The 24,285-nt window shown below is 49.4% G+C and overlaps 1 protein-coding gene across 17 annotated transcripts in view; it reads right to left on the bottom strand.

The window, feature by feature from the left end:
• The window catches only part of LOC143820810 (sodium channel protein type 5 subunit alpha-like), a 245,193-nt gene that overhangs the window by 62,011 nt on the left and 158,897 nt on the right, over nucleotides 1-24,285 (bottom strand). For 13 of the 17 annotated variants that reach the window (XM_077304089.1, XM_077304071.1, XM_077304078.1 and 10 more), the window contains 2 exons: nucleotides 18,020-18,487; nucleotides 3,138-3,287 (listed from right to left, as the gene is read on the bottom strand). In XM_077304089.1, coding sequence (XP_077160204.1) covers nucleotides 3,138-3,287; nucleotides 18,020-18,487 — 618 coding nt within the window. The remainder of the gene's footprint in view (nucleotides 1-3,137; nucleotides 3,288-18,019; nucleotides 18,488-24,285) is intronic. The other 4 variants (XM_077304079.1, XM_077304083.1, XM_077304085.1 and 1 more) reach the window with 2 other exon arrangements.

Genomic DNA, 24,285 nt, shown 5'->3' with positions numbered 1-24,285 from the left:
AGCCAGTGAAGGTTCTGGAGGCCTTTAGCCACAGGAGAACAAGAAACGTCCATCCTCATATGCAGAAGATCTGAGTGAACAAAGAGTAAGTAAACACAATGTGCTTTGATTGTTTTTTTTTGGGGGGGCACTAAAGAGTGACCCAGAGGAGGCTGCTCTGACCCCCCCTTCCATCTCCAAAGTGTCCAGTCCCAAATATTTAAATAATCATCCTTTCAGAATCCACCAGCAAACTCAGACAGCTCTCTTTCCCGTGACAGAAAAAAATTGCCTATTTCCTCTTAGAAGAAGAAGAGTTGTTTTTTATACCCTGCTTTTCTCTACCTGATGGAGTCTCAAAGTGGCTTATAATCGCCTTCCCTTCCTCTCCCCACCACAGACACCCTGTGAGGGAGGTGGGGCTGAGAGAGCCCTGAGATTTCTGAAGAAGAAGAAGAAGAAGAGTTGATCATATGCCGCTTTTCTCTACCCGAAGGAGTCTCCAAGTGACTTACAGTTGTCTTCTCTCCCTCTCCCCACAACAGACACCCAGTGAGGGAGGTGGGGCTGAGCGAGCTCTGACAGGACTGCTCAATCAGAACAGCACTATCAGGACAGCCCAAGGTCACCCAGCTGGCTGCATGTGGAGTAGCAGGGAATCAAACCTGGCTCTCCAGTTTAGAGGCCACCGCACTTAACCACTACCACCACCATAAAAACAACAACAACAAGAGGGACCGTAATAAAGGTTGTGGCAAACCAACGAATGCACATACATCGCCTTATTAGCCACTCCTGAGTGACTCATCTTCCTAATTCAATAAGATGAATTATCCGTCTTGAACCCTTCCTCAACAGACTGGGCAATTGTGTCGAGAATGCTGTGCCTCACATGGGGCAGCCCCACATCCGTGCGACCCCCAGCAAAGAGATCCGTGGCCTTGTCCTTCCCGGCCTTACGATGCCTCCGAGAAGCAGCAGAATCGGTGCTGCTCGCAGCCCGGAACAGATTTGTCATCCAAAATAGCATCCTAAGCATTTCTCTTCCACGCTGGTATCTGTCGCCTCGCGTGAACTTCCGCCTCGCTTTCCACTTTGCCACGGAGAGGTGCCATGTTCCCTCATCCCCTCTTGAACTGTCACAAATAGAATCCAATTGTGTTGTGTTCTGCGAAGACAGCATTTGTCTTCCGGGACAGATTCATTTAGAGGTGGGGACAGATACGGAGTTGGCTGTCACTGCCGCTTCCTGCCAAGATGGCATTCGATCCATCAAAGGAATGTCCCGGTTCCACGGTAGAGTTCCAGCTGCAAAAGAGGCTCCATTTTCTGTTTCCTCTCTTGTAGTCTTGATTCGGGGGGAGGGTGTCCGTACTATGACATGTTCTCAAAGCAGTTCTTTTGTCTTTGTTTATTTTTTAAATCGTTTTGAGCAGGAAAGAAATAGAAAACGTGACCACAATGGTGGCAAAGCCTCCAGATTTATTCATTTGTAGCCTCTCTATAAGGCAGGCTTTCTCCACTGGGGTTTTGTGAAACCCTGGGGTTTCTTGATAATGCAGGAAGGGTTTTCTGAATGGGCAGGAGTGGATTAATTTTTAATATAGTTTTAATTTGGTTAAACATTTATCAGGTGATAGGACCATATATAGAGCCTCTTGTGGTGCAGGGTGGTAAGGCAGCAGACATGCAGTCTGAAGCTGTCTGTCCATGAGGCTGGGAGTTTAATCCCAGCAGCTGGCTCAAGGTTGACTCAGCCTTCCATCCTTCCCAGCTCGGCAAAATGAGTACCCAGCTTGCTGGGGGGTAAACGGTAATGACTGGGGAAGGCACTGGCAAACCACCCCGTATTGAGTCTGCCATGAAAACGCTGGAGGGCGTCACCCCAAGGGTCAGACATGACCCGGTGCTTGCACAGGGGATACCTTTACCTTTACCTTTAGGACCATATATGGTCATGTTGACCCACCCACCCTTCCTCCCAAAATGGCCAATGATGGGCCTGGAGGGGCCCTGGGTGGGCGTGTCCACAGCTTTGCTTCCCACCCATGTTCTGCACCATCTTCTGTGCCACTTCGGGGGTTTCTCAAAGCCCAAAGAATGTTCCGGGGGTTTCTCAATGGTAAAACGGTTGAGAAAGGCTGATATAAAGATTCCAAATATCTAACAAGAACATCCACGCACAATTGTCATCTTATCATAGAATCATAGAATCATAGAGTTGGAAGGGACCTCCTGGGTCATCTAGTCCAACCCCCTGCACTCTGCAGGACACTCACAACCCTATCATATGTCATAAATTCAAATGTGAATAAGGTTGTATTGTCCTCAGTCAACTGATTGATGGGAGGTGGACATTTATCTCCCCGGTGTAGTAATATACACAGTTCTCATCAATTTTAAGGTCTGCCCGGACAGAGCGGGAGGATGCACCGTTTTGTGGATGGTGCTTCCCCCCCAATGGCTAAATATTCCCCATTCGTATAACCATGGGATGATAGTATTATATAGTGAAATACTATTTATGTTGAAAACTGCCCTCTGCCCCATGAAGGAAGGGCAATATAGAAAATGGAATCAATAAATAAAATGAAGGTTTGCAGTCACTTTCTCCAGGGGAACGGATCTCTGTGGTCTGACAATCAATTGTAATTCCGGGAGATCCCACCGTGAAGCTGCTAGCTTCTCCTAAGGGGAATCTTTCTCAACTTTGTTTACCATTGAGAAATCCCCAGAAACTTCTTCGGGCTTGGTACAGAAGTGGTACATCCGGGCAGAATGTGCTTGGGAAGCAGAGCTGTGGACATGCCCACCCGGGGTCTCTCCCCTCCTCTCCCCTTCCAGGCCCATCATTGGCCATTTGGGGAGGGGGAGAAGGTCAGCATGACCAGACGTGTTCCTATCACCCGATTTTAACAAATTTTAAAAACATATACAAAATATAATTCCCACCCATTCGAGAAACCCTTTTGGGGTGGTCAAGAAATCCTGAGAGATTGGTTTCCAAACACGATGACATGCAGGTCATGCTCACACGACTGCTCCTGGCCCCGTCATGCAACCCCGCCACAATTTCTACCGCATGCATTACTGAACTCAAGCCACCAACGGCATGCAACTGGCAAGCAAGCAGAGAGCAGGAGCCATGGACGGGTTACCTCCTTCGGCTCATCTGGTGAGCCCAGAGGCTCCTCCTTTGATGGTTTGTCTGTGTTGAGGTCGCTTAACTCTTCGCAGATCTCCGAGGCCTGGCTCTGAACAGCTGGGCTCTTGTAGAGCTGCTCTTTCGTCGGAGGTGGCTTGTCCTGCTAGGAGATAATCCTAGATGGGTTTGATTTCCCTTTTTTTTGGGGGGGGGGGGGCGGGAGGGGTTGTGTCACATGCTCACTGCAATAATCAGAACTTTCTCCTGTACACCAAGACGTACACTCCAATGAGCAAAGGAAACTAGCTTTCAATATTAGATGTGGCGCTTTAGGGCAGCAAGAGGGGAAGAAACAAGAATATTTTGCTACTGCCATTTTTACTAAATTGATGACATCTTTTTAGGAGCATCGGATGTCTTTTGGGGAACTTCTGTCCAACCTGGGTTTAAGTAGCTTTACTGGATCTTCGACTTGCTTTGTGCTCTCCAGTTGCTGCATAAAGTTGCTTCCCCTCTGGATGGGTTCCAGATTTCTACGGGCCATATTCTATCCCAGGGGTAGTCAACCTGTGGTCCTCCAGATGTCCATGGACTACAATTCCCATGAGGGTTCATGGGAATGAAGGGCTCATGGGAATTGTAGTCCATGGACATCTGGAGGACCACAGGTTGAATGCCCCTGTTTCACACCGTCTGCTCGTTGGACTGACTCATTCTGCATAATCTACCTTGAGTCCCACAAAGCAAGGTGGGCAGCGAATAACATCGCGCAAACAGCCCTGCATCTTCTGCCTCAGGACTGTCCTTTGTGAGGACAGAAGTAGCTCATGGGATTTTGTAGGTTTAAAAGAACAAGAGTTGGCTTTTATATCCCGCTTTTCTTTGCCCAAGGGAATCTCAAAGCAGCTTACAATTGCTTTCCCTTTCTCTCCCCTCAACAGATACCCTGTGAGGGAGGTGAGGTACTATCAGTGCTGTGGTGAGCCCAAGGGCACCCAGATGGCTGCATGTGGAGGAGCGGGGAATCAAACCCGGCTTGCCAAATTAGAAGCCGCTGCTCTTAACCACTGCACCATGCCGGCTGACCTTCCAAAGTGGCTTTTTTCTTTAGAAGAACTAATTTCTGTTATCTGGAGATCAGTTATAATCTAAGGGGATCTCCAGTTACCACCTGGATGTTGGCAACTGAAGATTTAACCTTGGTTCGACTGAGCTGCACATAGCTTTGCCAGCTCCGGGTTGGGAAATAGCCAAGGAGAAGGGAAAGGGAGGGACTTCAACAGGGTGCAATGCCATAGGGTAGCGGTCCCCAACCTTTCTCAGGTCAGGGACCACCTCCGGGGTGAGGGGAGAGCCGACGGCCCGGGTGCTGCGAAAATGAGCACGCGCAGTTGCCGCACATGTGTGTTTTCGCCACCAGGTGGCGCTAACACACATGCATGCAGTTGTCATGCATGCACGTTTTCGCCACCAGGGGGCGCTAATGTGCATGCGCGGCAACTGCGTGCATGCATGTTTGCGTCACCGGCGTGCCGGCGGCTGCGCCTGCCTCTTCCTTCTCGCTGCGGGCGGGGGGAGGCAGGCGCAGCTGCTGGCGGCCCGGTACCGTGGCCTTTGCGACCCATCACCGGGCCGCAGACTGGGGGTTGATGACCCCCGCCATAGGGCATGTGCCTGCAGGGGCTTGTGGGAATTGTAGTCCATGAACATCAGGGGAACCATAGTTTGGCCACTTCTGCCATAGAGTCATTTTCTTCGGGGACATGGATCTCTATCATCTGGAGATAAATGCTAATGGTGGGAGACCTGCAGGTGTGTGTGTGTGTGTGTGTGTGTATACATACATCTGCCCAAACCTGCCTCCCCCCCCCCTTGATCTTACCCCACTGTAGGAGGCAGCAGATAGGAAACCGAGAATGTTGCAAAGGAAAACTGCCTCCTTTGGTCACAAAAATAGCCCTGAAGGCAAAGAAAGCTCTTTGGTGAAATCCTTGTTTCCCCCATGCCCCTTGGACTGTATCAGTGTTTTAAAATCGAAATTTCTAGCAACTGACTCTTTCCAAATGCCTCTTTGATCCACAGCAAATGAAGTCAAAATTAAATTACTGATTTCTTGCTGCAAAGGTCACGGGATTCAATGTATATTTTAGCTCGTAATGAATTGAATTATTCAATCGTTCATGCCCTGGACTTGTAACCAGTGCTTAAGAATGTGCTCTACGTAATTGCTCAGGGTAACTCTGAAGCATGGCTGCACAGAGCCCTCTGCCAGCCGAAAAGTCGGAATTTTGTCTCTGTCAGAAAACGTGTCCGCTCCAGTCGAGAAGCACGTGTGCAAAAACCGTCACCCCCAACATTTATTTCAGTATTTGCTCAGAGCGAAAACGGTAACATGGGAATTAGTGCCCAGAAGAGCATGATGCCTGGGCATTTGTCAAAATTAGGGGGGTGAATTTGGTTTATCCAAGCCGACCCCAATACCTTCCCAATATTTTCTGGATTTTTTGTCAGCTGGATATAGATAGCTGGTATTTACTCAGGTATCCGAAACTGCTGAGTTAATAGTGTTATTTGAGACCGCCAGACAGCCACAGTTAAAGTGCACTTAAAGGGCTCTCGGCCCCTTTAAATGCTTTTAGAGTGAACTCTCGGCTTGAAGGAGGCATTTAAAGGGACTGTGAGCCCTTTAAACACCAGGGTTCACTCGCTGGCTCGCAGAGCATGTTTAAAGGGACTGTGACTTACCAGCTGATTGTGGGATGGGGAGGGGCCCCAGGTGGGCATGTACACAGCTACACTTCCCAACCATATTTTGTATGATTGCACTACTTTGGGGCTTTCTTGAAGCCTGAAGAATGTTTCAGGGGGTTCCCAATAATATAAAAGTTGATAAATGCTGGTCCAGGCCAAGGCTTTCCACATAAATGTGGTCAACTCAAAGGCAAATATTTTCTAGCACAATGCCTGCAATACAGTACGTTTTTTGTTTTTTTGAAAGTAACATTTGCATTTGGAGCGGAAACGAAAATTAACTTTAGGTAGATCCCGCCTCTTCTTCCCATGATTGCTCATTTTAGTCTCATACACACAAGATTTTAAGACTTTTTTTGAAAGGAAAAAAAAAAACGTTTCTTTCGGTGTAATGAGAGTGTAGGTGGTAGGAATTAGCTGTGCTGAATACACTTCAGTTTTTGATTTTCAGACATAAACTAGCAATTTTGGTAGAGCAGAAACAGTTCCTGACAAACACACAAGCCGTAAGAACATACATCTCCCCCCCCCCCCAGTCCTGTTCAGTATCACAATTTCTCTTGGCTACTGCTGCCTGAGTTTTCCTCTACTACCGTTTTTACAAAATTAATGACATCTTTTTAGGAGCATCGGATGTCTTTTGGGGAACTTCTGTCCAACCTGGGTCTAAGTAGCTTTACTGGATCTTCGACTTGCTTTGTGCTCTCCAGTTGCTGCATAAAGTTGCTTCCCCTCTGGATGGGTTCCAGATTTCTACGAGCCATATTCTATCCCAGGGGTAGTCAACCTGTGGTCCTCCAGATGTCCATGGACTACAATTCCCATGAGCCCCTGCCAGCAACGCTGTTGTTTTCAGAGCAGCTATAGGGATGATCAGGGATCACGCAAGCCCTGTTCACGAGTTAAAAGTGACCACATGTGCGACCTGTGTCTCGTGATTACTCGATTTTTCATTATATCGAATCATAGAATTGAAAGGAACCTCCAGGGTCATCCAGTCCAACCCCCTGCAGAATGCAGGAAACTCACAACTACCTGCCCACCCACAGTGACCCCAATTCCATGCCCAGGTGATGCCCGAGCCCCAAGAAACCAGAATCCATGGCCCGTCTGGCCTGGAAGAAATTCACCTCCTGATCCCCAAAGTGGCGGTTGGCATTTCCCTGGGCACGCAAGAAAGGGCCCCAAGAGCCAAGCACGGACACAATCCCTTCTGCAAACCAACTCACAATCTGCCTGAGATCAGAGAATCAGCATTTCTCTCAGATGGCTATCTAGCCTCTGCTTAAAAGCCACCCACTCCCGAGGAGGCCCGTTCTACTGAGGAAAAGCTCTAACTGTGCATTCAGAAATTCCCATGCGTCCAGTTCCAGGAATCCTGTGCGAAGCTTAGTGCAAATGCACGCTCCGCAGGGGTAGTCAAACTGCGGCCCTCCAGATGTCCATGGACTACAATTCCCATGAGCCCCTGCCAGCGAACGCTGGCAGGGGCTCATGGGAATTGAAGTCCATGGACATCTGGAGGGCCGCAGTTTGACTACCCCTGCTCCAAGGTTTCCTTTTTCTTGGGATGACCTCCAGGAGGGCCTCCACTGGATGAAAAGTTGGGCAGGGGTCCCCATCTACCCAGCTCCCCTTTCACCTCCAGTGCTTTCCCACAAGCACTTTGGAATGAGCATGGTTGTTTCTCTTCAGCTCTCCCCTAGCCTGCCATTAAAAGGCCTTCCTCGAGGAGGATCTGGCTACCCTATGACACAACTGCGAGGAAGCAGGCATCACTGTAAAAGTGCCCGCAGCGGAAGCTCTTTCGTGTGTCAATCTGGGCACTTCAGGTTCAGCTGTGGCCTTCCCTTGTGCCGTTTCCGGTTCACTCCCGTGCCAGGGCTCCCTGCTTACACATGGGATACTCACATCCTCTCCGGCACACTAATTCATTACAGAGGCCAAGCTGTCACCTCTCCAGAAAGCCGGGCGCGGCCCGAGATAATAGATACGCCCGCAGATGGGAAACCCTTCTTAGTTAAACCGCATGCCTTTCAGCATCCTAAGAAATGTTATCTCGCCATCTGAACTCCTCCAAGGCTGTGCTCAATAGCATAATGGATTCTGCTCTCTTCAAACCCTGAGGGTTTCTTTCAGACTCAATTTCGGGGCTCTTTGTGAAAGAGCGCTATCTGATACTCTTCAGGCCAGCATTAGGGGAGGGGGGGGAGTGACCATTGTTGCTAACGTTTGCTGTTTCACAGAAGGGCCCACCCGTGTCAAGTACACGGAGCAGCTGTGCGGTCCAACTGAGAATGAACAGTCGTATTATTGAGTGTGTGTGTGTGTGTGTGTGTGTGTGTGTGTGTGCCGCGGTTCTGCCAAACTGCCAAAACCCTTACAGTCCAGCTTCCCGAGATGCTTCCATTTGCAAGTTTGCAAAATTTCATTTGCAAGGAGTCATGTTCTAGGCCTGACAGGCTGTGCGGAGGTTCTGACAGATGCATGGACGAAATGCCTGCTGAGCTCTCCGAAGTCGGAAGGGTGGGTGGACAAATATCGCCAGCAGTTGGGGAAAAGGGAGGCTTTAACGTAAGAGGATGAGAAGAGCCCTGCTGGATCAGACCAGCGATCCGACTAGCCCAGCATCCTGTCTCATGCAGTGGCTAATCGGTTCCTATGAAGAGCCAACAACAGGGCGATGGGGTCATGATGCAGGGCTACTCTCCCGAAGGGGACAAGAGAGTCATCCTTCAAAGAGAAGAGTTCAGAGTTGGTTACTGTGTCCAAGAGGGCACATCAGGAGTAACATGAAAGATATTATTGCTAAGAATGAACTGGCTTGGCCAATCTTAGGATACATATAGACAATCCTCTTCCCCCCTCAACACACTTTCTTCTTGCCATAAACTATTCCCACAGCAGACGGGCTTTTATCTTCAAAGGACAGGTAGAACAAAGCAAAATCTATATATTTACACCTAGTGGCCAAAAGGTGGCCAAAACTACTTGCAAGAATTATAACACACAAAATAGGAGATGGTATTGTGAAAGACACTGCCTGGAACAGACCATAGCATGTGTGTGTGTGTGCGTGTGTGCATGCGCTGGGAGCCAGGAGAGGAAAAAGGGACGGAGACAGGCAAACAGGAGTAGAGGCCAATGGCTCCTGGGACTTTGATTCACTCTTCCTAAGAAAACTGCAAAGGAGAGAAAAACGGGAGAGGACAAGAACAAAACCAAACCTAACTGGAAAACCATTAGGACCCTAATGGCTGGTTTTCTATATAATATGAATAAAAAAATCATATAAACATTTACTGTGCACAACATACACAAAGCCCGTAGGCTACTCTTAGAAAAACAGAATACGAACCACACAACAGTCAACTTCAGACCTCATCGGGGTCTTCTTCAGAGGTCTAATTATGGATGAGAATCACGATTCAGTCGGAAGCACATAAAGCAGCCAGTATAATCAACCAAGTTTTAAAACTTAATGGAACTCAACGGGAACGGAGCCGATGGAAAATGTCCATTTGTCAGCTAATGGGCTCCTTCTCTCAAGCGGCTTGGAAATTCTTGTAAGTGCCCATGAAGCCACCGCGGCCGTGAAGACGGGCAAACTTTCCCAAAGAGCTACATTACGCAGTGTGGGGCTACATGACAGACGGGAGCCGAGGTCTCTTTTAGCGGACGTAGGAGACGCTGCAATTCCTTCCGAGCGATTTCCCAGAGTAGCAAAACCAGGAGACATTATGCAAAGCAACAGAATGGAGGCCTCAAAGAAAATAGGCCCAGCTAGCATGACTGATACCATTTAGAGAATCCCCGCCTCCCTTAGAAAAGCATTTAGATAGTATTAGCATTTCATTGAGAATGCGTCTTGGGTTGCTACAGGAGCTCACTACATTTAGGCCAATGCCTAAATTGATTTTTCAGGAGAGAGGTATACGTGCCACGGTGGCTAAGACCATTTTGATCTCTGAATTGATTTGGGCCCAACCAGGGGGTTTCATGGGCATCAGACCTTTGCCCCCTCACTGGAGCTTCCTAGCGGTGGCGTCTCCTTCACTGGAAGTTTTTAGCAGGCGATGGGATGAGCACCTGTCAGGAGGGTGTGATTTAGAAGTCCCCGAGAAGGTGGGGGGCTGGATTGGATGATCCTTTGTCGTCTCTTCCAGCTCTGTGCGATTAAGTTAAATTAAGAGTCAGAAGCAAGGAGAACCAGGAGGAAACAAGCAGACAAGCTCATGCCTCTTTGCCTTCGGTAACGTCCTTGAAGTAGAGAGAAGAGGTGGGTTTTTTACACCCCACTTTCCACTATCTGAAGGAGTCCCAAAGCTGTTTTCAAAGCAGCTTTCCCTTCCTCTGCCCGCTGAGTTATGTAGAGCTGAGAGAGCTCTGAGAGAACTGCTTTAAAAGGTCATCCCAAGGTCACCCTGCTGGCTGCATGTGGAAGAGTGGGGGAATAAAACCCGGTCTGCAGCTCTTAGGTGCTACACCACGCTGGTTGTCAACCTATCATGCCTGGCCAATTCCAGGGCCTGCCAGATATCCCTTTACAGCAACGACTGTGTGCCAGGGTTGTTTTTGCACCACATGCCTTATCTAGGAAGCATGTGACGCTTTTGACAGCCGTGTTTGCCACCCACACGGAGTCCCACTTGGTCAGAAAGCCTGAAGGCCACAGTCTCCCAACCCATCACTCCTAGAGCTACGTTCCTGTGGTGGGTGGGTGCTGGTGGGGGGGGCATTGCTATTTATCAGCTCCGTCAAGTGACCCTTGCTATGCGCCGTTCACAACTGAACCCAGGGAGACCCCGTGCTTTGCTCAGGGCTCGGCTCTCAAGTGGGCCCCGGCATGCGATCCGTTATGTTAACCATGCGTCTGGGACATGCTGAAACGGACGTGTCGACATTCCCGGCCTCCCAAGCACGATAGGTTAATCACATCGGCAACCGGCCTTGTTAAAAGATGTATTTCGGCGCGAGGAGAGGGAATTGCTTTTTCACTCTGGGTTTTCGGTGGCACGCCGCTGAATTCCTTTCGCCGGCTCTGATTTATATCGGCCACGACTCCGGAGACAAATCTACTTCATTACAGGACAGCCCCTGGGAAAGAGACCCGGGGCAGAATGGGGGCTTTCCCAGTGATGGATGTCAGACAGTCGTATTCATTAAGAAACACTGACCCGACCGCTGCCTCCACCTCCTTCACGCATAAGTGGAAGCAAAATCTACCAGGAGGGGAAAGCAAGGCAGTGCCATCCCTGCACTGAGAAGGCCAGGTTCAGCAGAATCCTTAAAGGTAAAGGAAAAGGTGAAGGTATCCCCTGTGCAAGCACCGAGTCATGTCTGACCCTTGGGGTGACGCCCTCTAGTGTTTTCATGGCAGACTCAATACGGGGTGGTTTGCCAGTGCCTTCCCCAGTCATGACCGTTTACCCCCCAGCAGCAAGCTGGGTACTCATTTTACCGACCTCGGAAGGATGGAAGGCTGAGTCAACCTTGAACCAGCTGCTGGGATCGAACTCCCAGCCTCATGGGCAGAGCTTCAGACTGCATGTCTGCTGCCTTACCACTCTGCGCCACAAGACGCTCATCCTTACTCTACAAATTATTCTGACCTTTCTCTGCCAAGCCCCCCGAGGAGGCCAGGAATCCCCTGCCTCCAGGTTCTGTGGCCCACTGCTATTTGCAACGGTGCTATGAGAGTATTGGTGTTTTGTTTTGTTTTTAAATACAGGGTGTAATTCAGGTGTGACGGGGCAGGTGGGTGGCAATAAAACAGTGCCACAGAAGGATGGCAACTCTCAGACCAGAGGTCAAGAGGCAGAAACACATCTGTTCCTTTAAAACGCAAGCAACCCATCAAGAAGCCAGGTTTCAAACGGAGGAACTGAGTGAGCGCTAAAGGGTTAAATGCCCTCTCCTTTCCCAGCACAACCCCAAGGCAAATTGAAGAGGCAAAGTATAACATGTATCTAACAGAGCAACGTCTGATGATGTCATGGGACGGGGCCTGGTGATGTCATAGCTTGTACATCCCAGAAGGATAGGGACAAAACGGCGGGCATCTCTTGGCAACAACGGAACCATCCTCCCAACGGCATCATTTCTAAAGGTGGGCAGAATCTTCCCTTGCAACCGTTTTGCACGCGGAAGATGAGCTTGTGTTTGTTGCCTTCACCCTTCATCTTCTCCGGCGTCAAACTGCTGTGCATCCAAAAGAGAAATCCAATTCTTGTGATGCGACCCTCCGGTTCTAATTATCGCTCCGTTCCGGAGATCGACGCCGGTCAGCTTTGCTTCCTCTGACGGTGACGTGGGACGGCTCTTCCTCTTCCCGATGCCAGCAGCGCAGCCAGAAGCAGAGCCGCTAACGGAGCCCCCCAGACCGACCACAGGGAGCGAGGGAGAGATCTGTCCTGCTGATCGAGAGAGGCAGGGAAACTCCGACAAAGACCACCGCAGGGGAGAAATGAGCATTGCAGGGAACGTGGGCATGTATGTAAGCATCAATCTATGTGAGCATTTGAGGAGTTAGTCAGCCAACAAAGAGTTTTCAGGAAACCCTGGTTGAAAAAACCCAGTTTAGGAGAAGGTTGGTGACCATGAAGTGGTTGCCCTGCAAATTATACAGATAGTCTCCAGCTAGCAATGACTCATTCAACTAAAGGAACAAAGTGAGACCACCTCCTAAGCCCTTGGCAAAGGGTCCGTTGCAGTGAATGCAGATTTTCTAGGAAAGAAACGACTGGTAAAGCTTCCAAAGGGAACAGTGAAGCATTATGTGTAGTAACTAGGCTGGCCTACCTCCAGGGAATGGCTGCAGATCTGCTATTACAGTCACAGCTCTTATAGAGCTCTCTCAGCCCCATCTACCTCACAGGGAGTCTGTTGTAGGGAGAGAACGGATAGGCGATTGTAAGCCACTTTTAGACTCCTCTGAGCAGTGAAAAGCAGGATATAAAAAAACCTCAGCTCTTCTTTCGCTCCCCCCTATGTATGCTCAATTTTGGATTGCAGTTCTTATCCATCTTTTAAAACGATAAACCAACAGAGCTCTTCAAAAAGAGCAAGCTATGAAACAAGCAGAGGTCATCGAAAGGGGTAAGTTGTGCTGTCTTTCAGCCGCCCAGGGAAGGTTTGTTTGTGCCCTCTCTGTTCCTGGGCTTGAGAACAACCACGGAATTGGGTGGTACAGAATGGGGGGGGGAGGGGAACCTGGATGGAAATCCTTGTTTTTCTGTGGTTGTTCCACACTCCCAATTTAGTATTCAGAGCGGCGGCTTGCGTGCACTAAATATATGCACCTTGCATTAATTAAGAATTCTCTCTCGCTTCCCTTTCTACCTGGAACATCCTCCCAGAATGCTTATGTGATGCTCTCTCTCTCTCTCTCTCACACACACACACACACACACACACAAACGCACCCTCATCCGATCCCTTCTCCAAGCCTGAGAGATGCACACTGCATCCGTTCCTGCCACTTCTGTACAACTGAAAGGGACAAGTAGCCAATGATAAAGTCAAGCACCCTTTCCGAGCACCTCGGATCAAACGTGGTCTTGGCACTTGGCAGCATAAGGCCACCCAGAGGTCCCCGGAAGCCCATGAATTCGGTGTCCCAGGGAGGAAGCAGGTCCCTCTTTGACCCGCCCTTTCCTTTGGAAGAAGCATGCAGACGAGATGCTCTCTGAACTAAGCTGCACATTATAGCTATTACATTGCTTATTAGTGGATGCAGCCAATCGATTGCGCGGACTTGCACTGGGCAACCCGCCTTGAGTCTCAGTGAGAAAAGTGGGATATAAATAGCGTGAGTTAGTTAATAGCAAAGCCTAGCTGCGCTATTATTGTGTACGTGGATCTGCAGAGAACTGGGCCTGAGGTCTGAGTCAGAATCATAATTCTGTGCCACTGATTGGCTCGTGGCTGACTGGTCTCCCCATGGGGAGCCAGTGGATTCAAAGGTATGCACCACTTCCCGATTGGACAGCATGCGGTTAGATCCACCAAGGATCCAAATGGTTTAAAGCAATCTGTAACCAATCACCTGCCATTGCAGGAATTCTGTTGTTCTCACATTTACACATTGCAGGTTTGTTCCGGAGTTTTCCAGAACTGCTCGTGACATGAACTGAATCACAATAAAGAGTTGAATGATTCTAGGGCCTCCGTCTTCCTTGACCCATGGATCAGAAAGGTGAGGGGTCAGTATTCCCATCTCTCTCACTGACTCCATGGTAGATTCAAATGGGTAGCCATGTTGGTCTGAAGTAGCACAATAAAATCAGAGTCCAGTAGCAACTTTGAGACCAACAAATCTTTGGTCTTTAAGGCCAACAAATCTTCGTTCTTAAAGGTGCTACTGGACTCTGATTTTATTGACTCCATAGTAGGGAATCTTCCCCTGCCGGCTGAGGCAAGAGACACCACACAAGGTACCACTGGCAACATTTCTGTCATTTTGCTTCGTCGTGCTGCCCTCTGAGGCTTCTCCCAGCAGCTGCTTTACTTTTTCCCCCTTTTCTTTCAAAAAGAGGGTTTTTCTTCTTGCTGACTAAATGATGCAAGCAATCAGGATCAGGTTTCCTGCATGCTAATGCGACGGCAACCGAAGAGCAAAAATCAAAATAAAAGCTGTGTCTCCTGCTTTGACTCTGAATGAAATGACGTTTTCGTGGTGTTTTCTAGCCCCCCCCTTCCGCTTCCCAATGATTGCTGCTGTGTGTGTGTTGCAGGTAGGTTGCAGGAAGCTTTCTTTCTTGAAATACATCCCCCTGTCTTCTTAGAATCATAGAGCTGGAAGGGATCTCCAAGGTCATCTAGTCCAACCCCCTGCAGAGTGCAGGAAACTCACAACTCCCTGCCCACCCACAGGGACAGCAATTCCATGCCCAGATGATCCCCCCCCCAAAAAAAAGCAGAATCCCTGCCCAGTCTGGAAGAAGTTTACTTTCTGATCCCAAAGTGGCAATTGGTATTTCCCTGGGCATGCAAGAAAGGGCCAAAAGAGCCAGGCAGTGACACATCCCTTCCTGCCCACTTACTCACGATCTCCCAAAATTCACAGAATCAGCATTTTTGTCAGATGGCCATCTAGCCTCTGCATGAAAACTTTCAAAGAAGGAGAAAACCACCACCTCCTGAAGAAGCCCGTTCCGCTGAGGAACTGCTCTGACCGTCAGGAACTTCTTCCGGATGTTTAGCTGAAAATTCTTTTGAACTGATTTCAGCCCATTGGTTCTGGTCCGACCGCCTGGGGCAATGGAAAACAACTCTGCTCCATCCTCTATGTCAGGGGTAGTCAAACTGCGGCCCTCCAGATGTCCATGGACTACAATTCCCAGGAGCCCCTGCCAGCAAACGCTGGCAGGGGCTCCTGGGAATTGTAGTCCATGGACATCTGGAGGGCCGCAGTTTGACTACCCCTGCTCTATGTGACCTCCTTTCAAGGACATCTCATCACTTTGTTACATTCCAGGAGAAACATCAAATTCGCAACCTACGGGGTGAAACCCGATTTTACAGATACACCATTTATCCAGAATGGCGGCGGCACAGAAATCAAATAAATACCTGAATGAATGAACTACCATTAACCTTATGGCCGCCACATCATTTGCTCACTGGTGGCAGAGTAAGATTTGGGGCGGGGAGAGGAAAATCTCCACTGGGCTAATATCGAAACGTTCATCTCCTCCTGCCTAGTTTTGCCAGCCTGGGCTCTGAGCGATGCACAGCCATGTGGCTGGATTTCTTTCCTCCAAACCGCCTGGCTGTTGGAATATTCCTCATGAAGCCCCCAGAGAGGGGAAGCCTCCAACTGGAACTTGTCAAGGGTTTGATCCACAGCCCCTTAAATCCCCTCCGATGCCAGATGGAAGAAACCAAGGCCAGCGCCGCATAATTAACAGTAATCCATACAGAACAGACCGACCAGCGGGGTTCAGATTTGTTGGCAGAGTTTGCATAGGCAAAGGAGCAAAGCGCCAGGCTGCTTGACGAATCAAATAATTTTATTTGTTCAGAGAAACAAGTTTGTGTAGGAAGAGGAGAGGAGAGAGCCCTGATTAACTGTTCCTCCTGTCGTCTGCAACCGTTCTCTCTTGTCGGTTTTGGAGGCAAGCAGGGAGGAAGAGGGCTGCAAGGAACAGGAAGACTCCAGCTGAGCCAATCAGGACATTAGAGGAGGTAATATGGAAATCATTAACTATGCTAAATACACATCTCTTCCGATGCCCCCTGCAGGACACTCTTTATATTCTGCTCGATCCTGCACATTGCAGATTTTGCGTATTCCAGCAAGATGGCGGTCCGTGGGAACTCCTCAGAGACACCCAGGAGAACCATCTGGGCGGGGAAGCTAGTTTTCAATCACTTATCATCGAGGGGAAAATTTATAATGACACATGGAGCTGCCTTGTGCTAAATCAGACCATTGATTCAGCAAAGCTCCAGTCTCTATGCAAATTGATGAGGAAGAAGGTCTTGACTCCAATAACCAAAAGGCAAAAAATATTGCTGGCTCTTCAGCCACTGCTCAACTCAACCTCTGGCTCCTGTTAAAAGTCCAGGTTCCATGTAGGGTTTGAGAAATTACTGGCTACAAGAGCACCCCCCCCCCGGCCTCCCCCCTGGTCCCTTTTGCATGCTTCTCTCCGCCCCTCTCTCACAAACCTGCCAGTTACACACGTGCAATTATTGTTCCTCAGCTTGAGAGTCGGGAAGGTCGTGGGGCGGGGTGGGGTGGGGGGTGGAGGGAAGCCCATTTCAACACACAGGGTAGCCTCCCAGGGGCTTCTCCCAAGACACTGAATGAACATGAAGATGTCAAAACAGAGACAGGATTAGCAGCTCACTTGATGCCCTGTCTACTGGCAAAACATGCTCCTCGAAGCTGCCGTGACTTCGCCTCACACATCACCTTCAAATAACATTTCAATCTCAGAGGCCCTTGGAAAAGTCTCACGCCGGGTAGTTCGGACGAAGACGCTTCTCCGTCCTCAGGCGTCGCTGGCGTTTCACAGGCATGATGCTCGAACGCGAAGCGGCCACAAGACAGAGAAATCCAATTCACAGGAGAGAACATCTCCGCCGAGCAAACTGAGGTGTAAATAAAGGTTCACTTCTGCTTCACAAAGACCTTTGGAGCAACCGTAGCTATAACGACACGTTAGACAGGTCTATGCACACCACGCACATTTCTCAGGCATGGTGACACTTCCTGAATATGTGAACTGCTACCGCACGGAAGAGAGCAAGGCCTCGTCCTCTGCATCTCCAGAGGACAAGCCTGGAATGAGGATTTAAGTTGCAGGAGGGAAGATTTCAGGGGAATATTAGGAGATATTTCTGAAAGGCAAAGCCTGAGCAGTTGGGCCCCCAGTGGAAGCAGAGCATTCCCTGCCTTCAGCTGGCTTTTAATGGTGGCAGAAGAAAAAAACAAATTAAAAAGGGCCACTGGGCAATGGTTTGATGTCACTCCCGGGAAAACCTGGAAGTGACATCACACCTCTCTAGGAATTGGCCCAAACTCTATGGTTCTTCTATAAAGTTTCAGACAATTCCTAGAGATCTGTAATATCATTTCCAGGTTTCCCTGGAACAGAGATCATGCTGTTTGCTGACAGGCCCCCTGCCCATCCATCTCCTACTATTAGACTATTATCCGCTCTGTGATTCTGTGATATCCTTTTCCGACAAAGTGTACATGAGCACCAAAGCTCAAAACTTGGGTGAAACTTGGTTGGTCTTAAAGGTGCTTGTTTAATTGTTTAATTGCAATTGTTTTTCCCTTTGAGAAGTCTTATCCTTCTATAAATCTGGAGATGCCAGGGATTGAACCGGGGATCTTCGTCATCCAAAGCCGATGGTTTACGATTGAACCATAGATTGAACGATAGAACTGCAGACCGTCAAGACCACTCTGCTGCTCTCCAACCTTCACCCTCCCGCTCTCTTTCCTGCGTTCTGCTGATGCAGCCCCATGACTCGCTAGACTGGAGGGGACCCCCACTGCAAAACACGGCAGTCTGCATATGCACGGTCACCCCTACTAGCAGAGCGCCAGAGGACTATGGACTTGCTGCCCCTTTGCCAACGCATCAACCACCACTGCAAAAACACAGTGCTGAAGCAAGCGCTTACCTGGTCCGTTTCCGTGAACGTGCTCTGCTCATCGTCTTCGATATCAGATTCCCCGACGGCGATGGGGACGCAGATGGACAAGTCCGGGTTGGTCATAAAGTCGTCGTTGTGGTCTTTAGCACCTTGCTGGTTCTCCTCCTTCCTCTCCGCCTCGCCTTTGGTGGGGTTCTCCTTCTGGGTCTCCTCTCCTTTGCCCGACTCGGTGGCGGTGTGGTTGCTGACACAGTTGTGAAGGACAGTCGGGTTCTGAGCGACGAGTTTCATCATGGCTTTTTTTTCCGCGGTGGCCTTGGGTTGCCTGAGGACGCGGCAGCAGAAATCCCACATGGCCCGCTTGGCGTACTGGAGCCCTCGGTTGATGCGGGCAAAGGCCAGCTGCAGGTTGTTCATCTCCCCATCCTCGTCCGGCGCGGAAAGGTTATCGGCGCTGAACGAGCTCAACAGCAAGGCGAGAAACAGGTTCAGCACCTGAAATGAAGTCAAGCGGTACGTGTCATCCTGAGAAATCACATTCAGAGCGATTAAGTGCAATTGTTTCGTTCCAAGGGAGCTGTACTGGCATTAACAGGTTGAGGCAGGCAGCTTACAATTAAGACTGGCAGAGGCCCCGTATTCAGATAGCTTTTAAAAAACAGTTAAGCAAAATCGTGGGTGGCTGTAGGCATTCGGGCTATACATTTGACGACAAAAGTCAGAACACTCGGAAAACAGCGGGGGAACCTTATAATCGTCCAGGATGTTCTGTTGCTGACCTGACAGTCCTCAAACAGAGAAGCTTCAAGAGGAGATTACAACGGGACTTCGGCTCATTCACAAAATCAGAGCAACGCATCCCCAGCAGGGCTAAACACGGACACAGCTTTTATCTCACTACGAATGCTAATTTTCTGCCCCTAAGCATTTCTACTGACCCACATGGCGACCCTCCTGAAACAATATCTGCTACTTGCAGTAGTGACTAATATCTCCACATAGGAAGCAACATCAAATGATGGAGACAGGGAACAAGGGATGGATGGCTATCACCTTCACCTCCTACTCTAGAGTTGTGCATGGTGGTGTCCAAATCGCCCGTTCCAGGCTGATGCAGCCAGCGCCGTACCGGTGCGTAACTCGGCACACACACGGAGGCATGACCACCAGGTGCTGGACTCAATGCACCTCTACCTGGTTCCGCAATGCGCTTTTTATGAAACATGAATCCAGACAGTCCAGTGAATGTTTCGGTTAACTTGCCAGTCCAATTAAATTGGGGGTACCCAAATAGGGCTCCCTGGAGCCCCGAGGCTCTTCCAGAGCTCCCTAGGCGCTCCCCAACCTTCCTCTAAATCCTGGTTTAATAGACTCGGTCACACTTCTGGGCCGGTTCCGGGGCTCCTCAGAGCCTGAAAAAATATCTCAGGGGTCCCTCCGCAGCCAAAGGGTTGGAAAAGGCTGATTTAGAACAATGCTAAAAGCGCCACAAGGGGGACGTGCTTTTGGAGCACCATCTCCGGGCTGCACGTCCTAATTTTATCACGCCGCCCGAAGACAGACCTGGGCATATTCAACACTGTTAACTCTCAGTAGTTAACCAAAGCTACGTGAGTGCGCACAATTCCCCGCGTGACTATTTTCACAGCAGATAAGGGAAATGCAATTTCTCCTGACCTGCCCAAACCTCCCGTACAATCGCTCCCCTGCTATGTTCCGTGCGGCCCACCGCTCGGGAATCAAATGACCTACTTCGGGGGAACCTTGACATATGGGGAGGGAATGCTGCTGATAATCATAATCATATTCCTTCTCTCCGAATGAAGCACATTCATTCTAGCTCTACGACGCTAATGAAAAATGTTTCTAAGGTTGGGGGGGGGGGTTCTTTTCTTTTTGTATTTTAAACGTGTGTTCTGCTTTCGTAGGGCTGCAATTATATCTCTCGGCATATAATAAGTCCAGGCACTTATTGGGGTGTGGACACTCCCCCTGATTTCCAAAGATCTCAGCCCGAGGGAATCCAGCGTGACAAGAACGCTTGTCCTTCCCCAAGGAGGGCTGCTGTAAAGTTCTCTCCCCTCTCCTCAGTAACTGCAAGCAGAACCCTTTGGGTTCCCAATACTTGGACCCCGAGGATGTCTCTGGTAGTCCGTAGTCAGAAAGATCATAGATGTGGGGTGCAAGTTTTTGTCCCACCAGTTCTGCTCTCTCCGCATCTTCAAACTCGGCCCACAGTCCCCGCCCTCCTTCCTGCTTTTAGGCCACTTTGGAGGGGGGTGGACACACGCAGGCAGGTGAATTGCCTCCCCCTCTGGCAGTTCACCATGCAAAGAGAGAGAAGCAGGAAGTAAATACGGAATGCTGATATCATCCGGAAACATACACGTATATCAGTCAAATCAGTGGGGGCGACGTTCTAGTTTTTGGGCCAAACTCTATGGTCAGAATCTAATTCAACCATAGAGTTTCTGCTCAAAAGCTAGGGCATTGCTTCTGACATCACCGATGTGCCGATGTGGCTTCCAGGTGACATCAGCACATCATGTTAATTTCTGGTGCTCCTCCCTGTTCCCAGAACATGCAATTCCCGTCCTCTGCTAGCAGCTACAAGGGACCTAGTAAAAACACTGGGACAATGAGGAACATGATTGAAATAATTAACTCAATGCAAACACCTATACAATGCCTGAACCAGGGAGGTGGGCCAATCAATATTCCTGCGGGGATGATAAAACAAAACAAAACATCTTCACCCTTTGGTGGAAGACCATGACAAAGGGAGGCAGACACATTTCCCAGGGGAGAGTTCCATCACTTTGGGGCCACAACCGAGAAGACATCCTCTTGGGATTTCCTGCTTCCGTCAACTTTATTTTTATTTCTCTATCTATCTATCTATCTATCTATCTATCTATCTATCTATCTATCTATCTATCTATCTATCTATCTATCTATCTATCTATCTATCTATCTATCTATCTATTTACACTGAGATTTCTGCACTCAGTGACCCCGGGGCTGTGTACAACGGTAAAAGAATACAAAATAAAACCACAATAGGTAAAAAATACTAAAATTCAATTAAAGCTGAATGCTTGGATCCTATTAATTCACTACGCCTTTGACCAGGGGTAGTCAAACTGCGGCCCTCCAGATGTCCATGGACTACAATTCCCAGGAGCCCTTGCCAGCGAAAGCTGGCAGGGGCTCCTGGGAATTGTAGTCCATGGACATCTGGAGGGCCGCAGTTTGACTACCCCTGCCTTAGACAAAAACAGTCCAGCAAGCCAGGCAAACAGACTGAGATATATTTTATAAGAGCCCAGTTCGAGAGGGGGTTGGTGGTGGTGCTCATCCAAAGGCAGCCCCCAAAGTAGGGGCAGGCAGGGGGCCCAACTGGATAGTTGAGGTGCAGCCCAGATCTCAACCCAGTCCCTGGAGGGGAAGGGCTGTTTTGCAGGCCCTTCAGAACTTTCCCTCACATCATTTCCCAGGGACGCCCGACTCCTCCTCATGCAGCCAAAGTCTGATAACCGCTGATAGCTCTACAAATACTAGCTGCTATTTGTGATCTGATTTACATGACAATTGATTATTTACTCTCCGAGCCGGTGTGCGAAACGCAGGCTCCAAAGTGTCCAAATAAACACAAAATCCCATTAGTTTCGTTTCTTTCCTTCCTCCCCGCCCCTCCTTCGTCGCAAAAGCAGTCCCCCAAAGCAGCTCGCGATAATTAAAATTGGAGGAAAAAACCCCCCAACATCAATAAGTTTGAAAAGCGATCCAGATGGAGGGAACAGCGACCGACGGCAGCACAGAATAAATTAACCATCTAGGCGGGGCTCGGAAAACGTTTTGCAAAATGGGAGCTTCTTTGCAGAGCTCAGGCAGAAAACGGGTCATTCCAGGTCCTTCTGGGAGTTATCTTCACAGGAAGGGGGTACGATGACAGAGAAGGCCCTGATCCAAGAGGCTGTCTCCATCCAGGGAGTTTCCAGTGGGTGAAGGCACTCGGAGGAAGATTTGGGGGCAGGGGGGCATCACCTGGCCATGGAACGGGGGTCACTGTGGGAGGGCAGGTAGTTGTGAATTCCCTGCATTGGACCAGATGACCCTGGAGGCAGTCAGTGAAATGGGGCTACAATATTCGGAAGCCCCTAGAGTTCGCAAACACTCTTGGGAGGCACCTGGGTTATGACCGGCTGCCTCTACTCCAGAGAACCATGTTTGATTCCCCAGCTCCTCCTCCTCCACAGGCAGCCAATGGGGTGACCTTGGGCCAATCACAGTTCTTTCAGAACTCTTTCAGGGTCTCCATTGTAGGGAGAGAAAGGGACTGTGATGGTCAGCTGCTCTTGCGGTGTCTGTAGTGGGGAGAGGAAAGGCGACTGTAAGCTCTTCTTCTTCATCATACGTGTCCCTGGCCGGCAAGTCTTACAACTGTCTAGTCCGGAGGAACAAGCGCCTGATCCTCTAGCACAGGGGTAGTCAAACTGCGGCCCTCCAGAGTTCCATGGACTACAATTCCCATGAGCCCCTGCCAGCGTTCGCTAGCAGGGGCTCATGGGAATTGTAGTCCATGGAACTCTGGAGGGCCGCAGTTTGACTATCTCTGCCTAGCAGGTGTGTTTTGCTGAATGACAAAGCAAGCAGGTGTCCAAACAGCCTATTCAGTGAAGCATTCAAACCACCCGGGAGCACCAGGGTGGGGTGGGGTGGGGGAGTTATTTGCCCTCCTTTCTGGGTGCCTTCCTCTGTGTAATTACCCCCAACAAGGAGCCAAAGGACGGCTCCAAAGCAGCATGACCTTAATTACGCCGCGGCCACTTGATCTGAAGTATCCTGTCATTATTAATCCATCAGGCACTCGCCGTGATTAGCACGAATGCTTTTTGGCATCGAGGGCCGCAGAGCTCATTGTCCGGTTTAGAATAACCTCCATCATCCATCCAGCGGAGGAGACGGCTGCTTGAATTCAGTGAATGGGCCAGAGCCATAAACCAAAGCGGGGACGGACGGAGGGGGGGGGAGGAAACCCTGCACGCCAACAGCCTTAATTGCACGGCAGTAAAATGACCTTTTCAGTTTCTGTAAACTTGCGATCAGCACAGAGCAGGACGCAGCAGGGAAGGCCCTGGAGGGTGTGAGAGAGAGGGACCACCAAGGCTCGGCCTCATGGGGAAGGACGCAGTCCGGGCGCCGTGCCAGGCAGAAATGTAGCCTTTTTAGACATCCCGCCAAGCCAGGGGCTCAGCACAGAGGGGATTGGTATTCTGTTGTCAGTGGTAAAAGTAGTTGATCTACTGGAGCACCGGTGGAAAAAAAGACACACCTGCAATTTTGTTTTCAGAAACCGGGAGAGGGGAACAAAAACCTTGGAGAACGTTGACAATTCAAACGCAGCGTCTCCCAAAGTGAAGAACAGACAGGGACTGGGACTAGCTGGAGAGAAACACTGGCACTAAGTCCACAGGGGGCAGCTGGAGCACAGGCTTAGCTTGGGGGGGGGGCGGGAGAAAAAATCATCACCAGCCCCTTTGTACTCTTGGCATAAAGGTCAACTCCCTGGTCCATTGAGAGGAGAGTTATATTCTCCAGATAAGAGGTCGTCAACCTGTGGTCCTCCAGAGGTCCATGGACTACAATTCCCATGAGCCCCTGCCAGCATTTGCTGGCAGGGGCTCATGGGAATTGTAGTCCATGGACCTCTGGAGGACCACAGGTTGACTACCCCTGCTCCAGATGATAAAAAGAAAGATATGGAACCTAAGAAACAGCTCATGGAGATGGGGATATATCGGGCATGCTTTCCCTGTTGTCTCTCTCACTCAGAACTCTGTGGCCCAATATTTCTCAAATCTTTCGACCCAATTCATTGTGCATTCGTGATGGCCAGGATGAATGTTTTCCCATCAGTTGCGGTTAAAGAGAGATACCGAAACTTACCTAAGGAACAAAAGGATCAGGGCCTGGCATCTTGGTGAACCAGAAACAATTGCATATATAGTATTAAACTGTCCGTTATTCTTCAAACAGTGGTCATGGCTAATCGGGCTCAATTTGAAAGCCCAAAAGGATCTAACGGTATATGTGCCGATAAGCTCCCTGAGATAACAGAAGCATGTTGTAGAATTTTTAGCTATTATTTACCGGGGGGAAATTCAGATATGCCGACCGAGTGCTTGATTATGCATCGCATTTATTTTATATATATCATGATTGGAGGATATATGTGGCATTTGACAATAATTGGTATTTATTATTCACTATTCAGTTTCCACATGGCTAGC

This window comes from Paroedura picta, chromosome 11 (assembly GCF_049243985.1).
Source record: "Paroedura picta isolate Pp20150507F chromosome 11, Ppicta_v3.0, whole genome shotgun sequence".
Lineage (NCBI taxonomy): Eukaryota > Metazoa > Chordata > Lepidosauria > Squamata > Gekkonidae > Paroedura > Paroedura picta.
This window is presented reverse-complemented; position numbering and strand designations above follow the sequence as displayed.